An 11,348-nucleotide genomic window follows, 5' to 3' on the forward strand; every position below is an offset into this window, starting at 1 on the left:
CTTGACCTTACCCCCAGAACCCACCTCACCCCTGCCCACTTTGACAACCTAGGATGGCTTAGAGTAGACGACAGAGTACAGCAACTTGCAATGGGCCTGGTCTACAAGATACACTATACAACTAAGGTACCCATGTACATGTCAAAATACTTCCCAAAGGTCAGTGAATACCACAACCACTACACCAGAGGAAGCTCAACAAATCACATTAAACCCAGATTCGGCTCAAACAAGGGACTAAACATGTTTCGCAATTATGCCACATCAATGTGGAACGCCCTACCCAAAGCTGTAAAGGAATGTGAATCCCTGCCCACATTCAAAACCGCTCTTAAAGAGCACCTACGGGAGGCTGCAATTCGAAACTGGCCACCGTAAATGCCCAAAACCCCCACCACCTCCTAATAGACAGTCTCCTCCCCACCGCATGTACATATTCCCTCCCCGCCGTATGGATATTTCTCTCCCACCCACCCACCCCCTCCTAATGTACAGTCCCCTCCCCATCATATGTATATACTCTGTCAGGATCTAGGGGTAACAGTACTGTATATTTGAATACCGTTTATGTCACAAATGTTTATCAGTACTAAATACCTATATGTCCCTATGCCATAAATGTCATGTATGTCATGTATGTTGTGTATGTCATAAATGTCTATATGAATTGAAAATGGGGGACCCTGATGGAAACAAGACAAACGTCTTTCTCTGGTCTGCATCCCCTTAACAATTGTGTGTATTGAGCCGTACTGTATTGTACCCATTCTGCAATCTGTTAAATAAAGTTTTCATTAATTAATTAATTAATTTATTCATTCATTCATTCGGCGACTGAGAAAAAGACAATGCATGTGTGTGTGTGTGTATCCCGGTGTGTGTGTGCCGCTCCAATTGCATGTCCAGTTCGTTGCATGCTGAATAAAGACCCCCTAAAGAGGTCCTGCATTATTATTATTATGTTAAGCTAAGAAGTCTGCTAAGAGCCCGGAAAAGGAGCCGCGCCCACAGGAAGCAGAGATGGAGGGTGTGACAGAAATAATCGTTAGATTAGTCGACTAATCGAAAAAATTATCGACAGATTAGTCGACTACCAAAAAAATAATCGTTAGTTGCAGCCCTAGTTTACAATATAAAAATGGAGGTGACAATGGCTCACAGCAGCAGTTAAAAACTGTCATAGTTCGGGGGAAGGGTGACAGTGAGGTCACAGCAGCAGTCAGGTCAGAGTGTCTGCCTGGCACAAAGCAAAAGAGGGGGGTGGGGGGATCACAGTTCACAGTGTGGGGGGGGGGGCTAGGTGGGGGAGCTAGCATTCTCCAGCCTGATGGCCTGTGGGTAGAAACTGTTTGTCAGAGGGCTTTCAGACTCCTGTATCGCCTGCCTGATGGCAAGAGGTTAAAGAGTCTGTGCTGAGGGTGTGTGTGTGTGTACTGTCCTTAATGATGTTATGTGCTCTCCTGGTGGCCCTGGTAGAGTAAATGTCCTGTAGTGATAGCATAGGTCAGCAGCCACAGAACTGTTATTATAACCCTGCTGTGATCATAGCATAGGTCAGCAGCCATCAAGTCGTGGTTGAACCCAGTTCAGTGTGCACTGGTTTTGCCATCTCATCTAAAAACGTGTGCCTCCAAGTTGCTCCAAGGTCCTCGATCTGGCATCATATCACGCGGCGAAGCGAACGGCTCCCGCCTACCTCCGGTCAATGGTCTCTAACTACACACCCTCAAGACCCCTCCGCTCTACATCCTCTGGCCGCCTCAGACCCACTCCTCCTATCCGAGCTGCTGGGGGTCATCAAAGAGAAGCCGCCTATTCTCGGTCCTCGCTCCACAATGGTGGAACGAACTTCCCACCACAGTCAGGACAGCTGAATCCCAACCAATCTTTCACAGTCGACTAAAAACACACTTCTTCAATCAACATCTAAAAAAAAAAAAAAAAAATCTTCTTACTGTCCTATACTACAGTACCATGCACTCCTCCTCCTACTATACTAATGTACTAATACTAATACTAATGTACTACTGTTTAATCATTGTTACTCAGCTGAAAGAGTTGCACCCTTCCTGCTGACTTGTCGTACAGAACTTGCTTTGGATAAAAGCGTCAGCTAAATGACTAAATGTAAATGTAAATGTTGCTATAGTGCATTATGACCTCCAGTTGAACTCTAAGCTACCAGTCGCAAAGCATCATGAAGCGGCTATCAGGATTCAGATAGCGGGCTTCGCGGCGAGCGCAGGTGGCGGGCGGGGAGCCATTTGCAACAATGAACTGCAACACACTACACCACTAAGGTACCCATGTACATGTCGAAATGCTTCCCAAAGGTCAGTGAATACCACGACCACAACACCAGAGGGAGCTCCACAAATCATATCCAACCCAGATTCGGCTCAAACAAGGGACTAAACACGTTTCGCAATTATGCCACATCAATGTGGAACGCCCTACCTAAAGCCGTAAAATAATGTTAATCCCATTCCCTACCCACCTTCAAAACCGCTCTCAAAGAGCACCTACGGAAGGCCGCAATTCGAAACCGGCCCCGGTAAATGTCCAACCCCCCCAATGTACAGTTTCCTCCCCCTCAAATGTATATATTCTCTTTTATAAACTCTGTCTGTAAATAAACAGTACTGTATATTTGTATATCTTGTATGTCATAAATGTCTGGATGTATCTGTATGTCGTGTATGTCATAAATGTTATGAATTGAAAATGGGGGACCCTGATGTAAACAAGACAAAAGTCTTTCTCTGGTCTGCATCCCTGTAACAATTGTGTGTATTGAGCCGTACTGTATTGTACCCATTCTGCAATCTGGTAATAAAATGTTCAATCAATCAACATTAAACAACCGTGCCGCACCACTGGATTCGTCACACTTTCCCACACAGCATGTGTCATGTCAATGCATCATGTGAATTCAGGCTGGAGGTCGATACTGTGTTTAGCGCTTAGGCGTGTTATCAAGGACGATGTGAGGAGAGGATGAGAAACAGAGAAAAGTGTGTGTGTGTGTGTGAGAGAGAGAGCGAGAGGGAGAGAGAGAGAGGGCAGTAGCTTGCACACAAATGGCAGCGTGTATCAAATTCATCTCACACGTCTTATCACTTTACTTGACTGAATAACTGAATCATGACGAGACACAATTACACAGCTATAAACTGTATGTATGTACCACTACACTTTTTAGCTTGCTTCATATCACAGCTGTTATGTCTTATGATGAATTGAAAATGGGGGACCCTGATGTAAACAAGACGAAAGTCTCTCTCTGGTCTGCATCCCCTTAACAATTGTATGTATTGAGCTGTACTGTACTGTACCCATTCTGCAATCTGTTAAATAAAGTTTTCAATCAATCAATCAATCAAGCTGTATGTACCACTACACTTAGCTTGCTTCATATCACAGAACATATGAACATAGACTGAAACTAACTTTTGATCTCCTGGGCGACAACATATTTATTTTCCAATATAGGGTTCCATGGTGGTCCAGTGGGCCTCTCTATTGTATTTATTGTAGGTGACATATTTACCTACCTTGTTTAACAACCAGGAAAGTTGGAAAGAGAAAGTTGTATGTATTGTAGTTGAAATATTGTAATCCAAATCCATGCACACAAAAAAAATGTAATTCAGCTAATTCAGCATATTAGTTACAAGATTGTGGTGGTAATGCATTCTTATGTTGATACATGAAGAGGCTTTAGTTTTGAGAAAATGGAGTTTGTTTATAGTGGCGACTGGTGGCCCCAGTGAGAAACTCATTATTGCAGTTTTAGCCCTTTCACTACCACACTACCAAATGGTTAACCCTTTCACTGTGACAATACATAAGGTTAACCCTTTCACTGCCACACGACAAAGTGTTAACACTTTCACTACCACACTACAGAAGGTTAACCCTTTCACCCTTTCACTACAACCCCCTGTGAAAGGTTAACCTTCTTTAGTGTGGTAGTGAAAGCGTTAAAGACCCAATCCGTAATCCAAAATGTAAACAAATTGGGGCATTCCCACCACCAGAAATGGGAAGAAATAGCAACAAAGACCCTCTTGACACAAGAACTAGCATTAGGAACAGGTGAATGTGAGTTTTTAATTGTATTTGCTGTATTCTTTGTGACTGTATACGGTTTGTTTACATTGGTAATGTTTGTCAACACTGGGTTGAACATATTTAGGCTGTATTCTGAATTACAATGGGTTAAAGGAAAACTAGCTTAAAATTAGCTTATTTGCCATCTACCCTGGAGTAGATCAAATTCTTCAAGAATGTTTGTAAATATACCCCACATTGATATTGTAAAACAGATTGAGCCTTTAAGAAAAAAGTTATTATAATAATTATTACTAATAATAATTATTTGACTATTTTGAATATAGCCACTGAGTCATGAACTACGCTCTATGACAACGAACTCGGTTCTAATTAGTAAGAGAGTGGATCTTACACAGCTCTCATCCTCTGCTACCATATGGAAATAATTTGGCGCCATCGAGTTGAATTTCACAGTCTACCAGTAAGTCCTGGGAGAGGAGTGTTATGGAGCGCTCCGTCGTCTTATTGGGCACGGGTCAAACACGCTGATTAATGTTTAATGCCATTCTTGTCTGGACTCATTTAGAACCGATAGATTAGACACCCATATGAATTACATCTACAGTACACACACCACAGAACTGCTATAACCCTGCTATGATCATAGATTCAAGATTCAAGATTGTTTATTGTCATGTGCACAGTTAAACAGACAGTTTGCCATACAATGAAAATCTTACTTTACACAAAATCACACAATACTTAACCCTTTTTTTTTTTTTTTTTTTTTAGCCAAGGGTTTTCAAAGACAAGGGCTGGAGGCTTCCAGTCTGCCAGTCGTCCCATTCAGCTTGGTTCAGGGGGGAAAGGGTACAACTTTGGGTTGACTTTGGGTCTTTGAAAAGCGCTATGCAAAATAAATGAATTATTATTATTATTATTACAAAAGTCTCTTCGAGTCCAATAAATTCACCTGATCAACAGGGCAAGTGTTGCCACAATCCCAGCGAAACCAGCTACAGCCATGAGAGCGTGCCTCACTGTGGACTCTGGGTCAGCCACTCGAAAGAACTCCACAAACCCATCCCAGGAATTGTTTTTCACCAGCCAGTCTCGTTGGTCAGAAAGGAGATACGTGGAGATTTCTTGGCCCACCAACGCAACGCAGTGCTGTCTGCCCATCTCCTTCAGGTACTGGCACACAACCGCCCCGAAGGCCACCAGGCTGGCAATGCGACCCCAGTTGGTGACCCCGTCACCAAAGAGGCCCTTGGCCACAGATATAATGAAGCTCATGTCGTCCCCTCCGTTATCCAACTCCATTATTTTGTTGCGCATACCATGATATCCATATCGGTGTTTCCGGAGAAGGTCATCCACAACCCTTTTCATCGTCGAGAGAGTCTTGCCTTGCCCCCACCATGACGTAGAAAGTCCGGTAAAGTCTGTAAGGAAAGTGCCAATGAGTTCTCTTGTGTCGTTCTCCAGTGTCTCGTCCCCTGCCGGACGGCTGGGCATGTCGCGGTCACTGTCCAACAGCTCGGGAGCGCACGGCAGAGCGCCGTCGTCGCTATCGCCGATATCATCCAGGATGTTTTTAATCTGCAAAATCTTCGGCCTTGGTGGAGTATCACTACCAGCGACATTCCCATTTTGAGTATCTAAGGATGAGGCCCTCGCCCTCGCCCTCGCCCTCGCCCTCCCAGAGCCGCAGAGACTCGAGAAGGTTCCAGTTGTGGTCCTTTTGGTCAACGACGTAGAGAAAGTATTCATCTTCGCGTTGTCTTTCAAATAAATCTCGTTAGTTAAAAGTTATTTCTCTGTTGTGTCTTCAAAGTCCAGTCAAGTTATGAGTCTTCTTCTCCTTCAGTTCCCTGGGCTGCCTTTAAATAGGACACAAATGTTCTAGAATGTTCTATTATGACATCATACTGTGACATCACAAATGTTCTAGAATGTTCTATTATGACATCATACTGTGACATCACAAATGTTCTAGAATGTTCTATTATGACATCATACTGTGACATCACAAATGTTCTAGAATGTTCTATTATGACATCATACTGTGCCATCACAAATGTTCTAGAATGTTCTATTATGACATCATACTGTGACATCACAAATGTTCTAGAATGTTCTATTATGACATCATACTGTGACATCACAAATGTTCTAAATCAAATCAAATCAAATCAAATTTATTTATAAGGCCCGACAACACACGTTAATGTCCCCATGGGCCGTACAGGTCTTCTTTAAACAAGTCAAGAAGAAAACATAATAAGTCAAGAACAGAACAAGAACACCATAAGGTCCAAAAAATTTAAGATAAATAAACAAATAAATGAAAGAATGCAAGGTAGGGAAGGTTGTGCTGGTGGTCTTGTGCCTTATACAAGTTCTCCCTCTAGTGGAATATAGATTAACTGCATGTTACACTGGACACGATGCCGATGGGTTGACATTATGTACACGGAGTCCCAACTGTGGGACCAGTTCGGTTTACAGATGTGTGTGCGTGTGTGTGCCAGCGCTGGCATGGTTCAGATACTGGTGATCCTGCATCAGAAGGAGTCCAAGCAGTAGGAAGACCAACCCTACGTCCTTCAGAGAGAAGGGCTACAGTCCGAAGCGGGCGGGGGTTCTCTTGGGTGTCATGGGGGCTTCCTCCATCCTTCCTGGGGTGCAGATTTTCACAGCCACCCGGACACTGTTGACGTTACTCTTCCTGTCCTGCTCCTCTCGGCGTGATCTCCGCTGCCGCTCAGCCAGGGTCATCTCCTCCTCCATGTTAGTGATCTCCTCCTTGGCCCTCCGGCAGTTCTCCTGTCTGCTCTTGCCTGCGTGTTTGATACTATAGAACATGGGGCCCAGCTCTGCGAGCCACTCTCCCTCCACTGCAGTCACACACTGCATGTACTCCTTGGTGGTGGTCAAGAGCAGATCATGGTAGGTGATGTAATCAGGGGTGTAGCCCATCCCAAACAGGGAGCTGGTAGGGTGGAGGTGGCAGGGCATGCCCGTCCTCACGTTCACATACTCACCGATACCCTTGAGCTTGGCAGCCTGGTGGAAATAAGCAGCGCAGATACATTTCCTGATGATGTCCGAGTCAGAGCCGCAGGAGATCAGGTTCATCCTCTGCTGAACCATGATGTCCTTCAGCTGGGAGTGGACCTCAAACACCTTGTGCATGGCCTTGGTGTGGATGAAGTGCTTGTTGCACCAGATGCTGGAGTAGTTGTTGTTCTTCCACTGCATGTAGACGTGGTGGTAGGTGAGGTGGTCGCTCTCTGGTACAGCAAACTTCTCCCTCACCTGGTCACTCTCCTCCTCGCGACCCTTGGGTCTGTAGAAGATGGCGGGAACGGACAGCATAGAGATGATGATGAGGATGTCGGCGCTGCAGCCCATGTCACATGACACGATGAGCATCTTGGAGAGAGCCGGGTCCAGAGGGAACTGCGCCATCAAGCGACCCGTCGGTGTCAGAGCGCCTGTGTTGTCGAGAGCTCCCAGGATCCACAGCTGGTACATGGAGTTCAGCATGTTGTCCTCGGGCGGCGGGTCCATGAAGTGGAAGAGCAACAGGTCCTGGACCCCCAGAGACTTCAGCAGCAGGACCACGTTGGACAGGTTGGTCCTCTGGATCTCTGGGATGGTGGTGGACAGCATCTCGTTCTTATAGGCACTCTGAGTGTACAGCCTGTAGCACTGGCCTGGCCCTGTGCGTCCCGCTCTGCCGGCGCGCTGGTTGGCGTTGGCCTGGCTGATGGGGTACACCCGAAGGTCATCGGTGCCAATGCGAGGGTTGAACACCTTAAGTTTACAGTATCCTGCATCCACAACAAACATGATCCCATCTACAGTCAGAGACGTCTCAGCGATGTTTGTGGCAACGATGCACTTCCTCACCCCGCCTGGAGCCTTCTGGAAGATCTTGGCCTGAAGATCAGAGGGGAGCTGGGAGTAGATGGGCAGCACTTCCAGAGCAGGAGCGCTCTCCAAGTCCTCCAACCTCTCCACGATCTGATCCAACGTCACCTCGATGTCCTCCTGGCCAGGCATGAAGATCAGGATGTCTCCTGACATGCCGCTGAGGTGGATCTGCAGGGCCTGCTTCACTGCTGCCTCCACATAGTCCTCCTGAGGAGTCTTGCTGAACAAGATGTCCACTGGGAACGTTCTTCCTGGGATGTTGAAAATCGGTACGTTGCCGAAAAACGCTGCAAATTTGTCTGAGTCCATCGTAGCCGAGGTGACTATGAGCTTCAGGTCGGCGCGCCTGGAGACCACCTCGCGCAGCAGGCCAAACAGCACGTCAGTATTGAGGGAGCGCTCGTGGGCCTCGTCCATGATAACAACACTGTAGTGATCCAAGTCCGACTCCCTCAGCGACTCTCTCAGCAGCATACCGTCCGTCATGTACTTGATTACCGTCTTCTCTGACGTGCAGTCCTCGAAACGGATGGCGTAGCCCACCTCCTGCCCCAGGCTGATGGCCATCTCCTCGCTGACTCTCTTGGCGACGCTCATGGCGGCCACCCTGCGGGGCTGGGTGCAGCCCACCATGCCGTAGCCGGTGTAGCCGTCCTCGTGCAGGTACTGGGTGAGCTGGGTGGTCTTCCCGCTGCCCGTCTCGCCCACCACGATCACGATGCTGTTGTCCCTGATGATGTTTAGCAGCTGCTGTCTGACGGCGAAGATAGGCAGGTACTGTCTCTGCTCCAAAAGGGTTTTCTTCTTAGCAAATTCACTTGCGGCCTCAGTCTTATCTTTCATATGGTCTGCATATTGCTGTTCTGTTCTGTAGTCCACCTTGCCGTCCTCTCCTACAGGCTTTCCCCCAGAGCTGTCCGTTTCCTCTTTCTTCTTGATGCCCATGATGTCTCCCAGCTTTGTACCCGCCAGCTCCCAGTGTTTTTGCTGTGCCTTCTTGCGTTCTTTCTGCTCATGGTGCTTACGGACCAGCTGGCTGCGCTTACGAGAGATGATGGCCATGTCTGAGGTGGCGTCTTTGACAGGGATGACAGGCTCTGGCTGCTTAGTGAAGACTATTCTTCCGTCCAGGAAGGGAGGGACCAGGTTGTGAACCAGCAGGTGGACCTTGGCAGCGTTGTCCTCCTCAAAGTCCTCGTCCACCTCCAGCCTCTGCACCACCCCGCTGGTCAGCATGCGGTTTGTCTCCCACCGCTCGTTGTCCTCGTTGATCTGCCGCTTCTGGGCAGATATACGTTTCTGTGTCTGTTTCTGGAGGATCTGCTCCCTCTTCTTCACGTACTCTTCAGAGGTAGCGGTCAGTGGGTTGTGGAACTCGTCGTAGCCTTCGTCCATCATGTACCAGTCCCTGTCGGCTTGCTTCTGGTCGTCCTCCCACTGCTGCTTCTCATCCTCGTTGTCGAACATAATCCCCTCCTGACTGTCTTCCTTCTTGCCTTTTCCTCGTGACAGACGAGGGGTGGAGCCCAGATGCTTCCTGTCATTGGCCCACTCATTATACTTGTAAGAAGGGGTGGGCAGGGGCGTGTCATCAGGATAACGGCCTCTAACTGACCTGTCCCTCCTCTCACTCTCGCGGCCGGTGTGCGGGCTGTGCTCTGAGCGATCAGACTCTCCCCGTGAAAGAGCGGGGGATGGAGACTCCCACTGGGAATGCCTTGAGCTGCCAATACCACTGTCGTCCTCTTCCCAGTTGGAACGTGAGGGTGTAGAGGAGTCTCTGGGGCGCTGTGGAGGCGTAGGAGGCTCCTCCCTCTTGCTCCCCCGGCTGATACCATCAGTAGACCAGCCTTCTCTCTGGGAGCGCTCGCTCCTCTCGCTGCGATCTGAACGCTCGGACGAGCTGCCGCTGCTGCTGCCGCCGCGGCGGCTATGGCTGCGTTCTCCATCATCTCTTTCACTCCGCCGGTCTCTGCCTTTCTCTCTGTTCCTCTCCCTGTCCTTTTCTCTCTCCCTATTCCTGTCCTCTTTGGAGCAGGCGTAGACCCCGTGCTCCCGTCTGTCTCTCTCTCTCTGCTGGTGTTTGTGACGGAACTCCCCGCTGACCCCCCCAGGGCTGGAGGGTGTCTCAGAGCCGGGCATCCGGTACTTCCTACTCTCCTTTCTAGCGCCTCTGTCTTCATCCTCATCCTCGTCGTTCTCTTCCTCATCGGACCCAGAATCGCTCTTGCTTTCCTCCCAGTCTCTGTAAGAAGACACCTTGGATTTCTTCGTCTGCCTGTCGTCGCTGCCTGTCTCCTCCTGCTCTCTGCTCTCACGCTCCTTCCTCTTCTGGGCCGCCAGCAGATCCAAGCCCAACAGGGAGGTGCGCGGAGAGGGCGCGCGGAAAACGTGGGGCTCCGAAGCGGCGCTCTTCTGCTTTACAATCAGTCCGCCGACCTCAGTGGTGGGGTCGCCGCCTTCCAGCCTATGCATTGACTCGTCATCGTCCATCGTCTTAGGCATCTTGTTTGAGCAATGCAGGCTTCAGTCTGTGTGTCAGTCCTTTTTCTTCTTCAGAATGAGATCTTTCTCACTCAGTTCACCTTCTTCTTCTTCTAGAATGTTATATTATGACATCATACTGTGACATCACATGTTCTAGAATGTTCTATTATGACATCATACTGTATCACATGTTCTATTATGACATCATACTGTATCACATGTTCTATTATGACATCATACTGTAACATCACATGTTCTAGAATGTTCTATTATGACATCATACTGTAACATCAAATGTTCTAGAATGTTCTATTATGACATCATACTGTGACATCACAAATGTTCTAGAATGTTATATTATGACATCATACTGTGACATCACAAATGTTCTAGAATGTTATATTATGACATCATACTGTGACATCACAAATGTTCTAGAATGTTATATTATGACATCATACTGTGACATCACAAATGTTCTAGAATGTTATATTATGACATCATACTGTGACATCACAAATGTTCTAGAATGTTATATTATGACATCATACTGTGACATCACAAATGTTCTAGAATGTTATATTATGACATCATACTGTGACATCACAAATGTTCTAGAATGTTATATTATGACATCATACTGTGACATCACAAATGTTCTAGAATGTTATATTATGACATCATACTGTGACATCACAAATGTTCTAGAATGTTATATTATGACATCATACTGTGACATCTAAGTCTGCAACGATTAGTCGATATAATCGACAACATCGATCATAAAAACTCGTGGACGCCTACATTTTGCGTTGATGCATCGTATAATTTTTTTTTTTTTTATTTAAAATTTCTTAATTTTT

At 47.1% G+C, this 11,348-nt stretch overlaps 2 protein-coding genes across 2 annotated transcripts; both read right to left on the reverse strand.

Annotated features, from left to right (window-relative positions):
* Nucleotides 1-5,025: 5,025 nt before the first annotated feature.
* Nucleotides 5,026-5,829, reverse strand: LOC311234139 (induced myeloid leukemia cell differentiation protein Mcl-1-like; the record flags this gene model as incomplete). The annotated part of the gene is made up of 1 exon (XM_084321255.1): nt 5,026-5,829. One exon carries the CDS (start codon nt 5,827-5,829, stop codon nt 5,026-5,028), a length of 804 nt encoding a protein of 267 aa, XP_084177381.1.
* Nucleotides 5,830-6,678: 849 nt separating this feature from the next.
* On the reverse strand, nt 6,679-10,491 carry LOC311233941 (pre-mRNA-splicing factor ATP-dependent RNA helicase PRP16-like; the record flags this gene model as incomplete). Its single annotated transcript, XM_084321000.1, has 1 exon — nt 6,679-10,491. The coding sequence occupies one exon, from the start codon at nt 10,489-10,491 to the stop codon at nt 6,679-6,681; it is 3,813 nt and encodes a 1,270-aa protein (XP_084177126.1).
* Nucleotides 10,492-11,348: the final 857 nt, after the last annotated feature.

The sequence above is a fragment of the Notolepis coatsorum genome (genome assembly GCF_963971535.1).
Source record: "Notolepis coatsorum genome assembly, chromosome: 9".
Lineage (NCBI taxonomy): Eukaryota > Metazoa > Chordata > Actinopteri > Aulopiformes > Paralepididae > Notolepis > Notolepis coatsorum.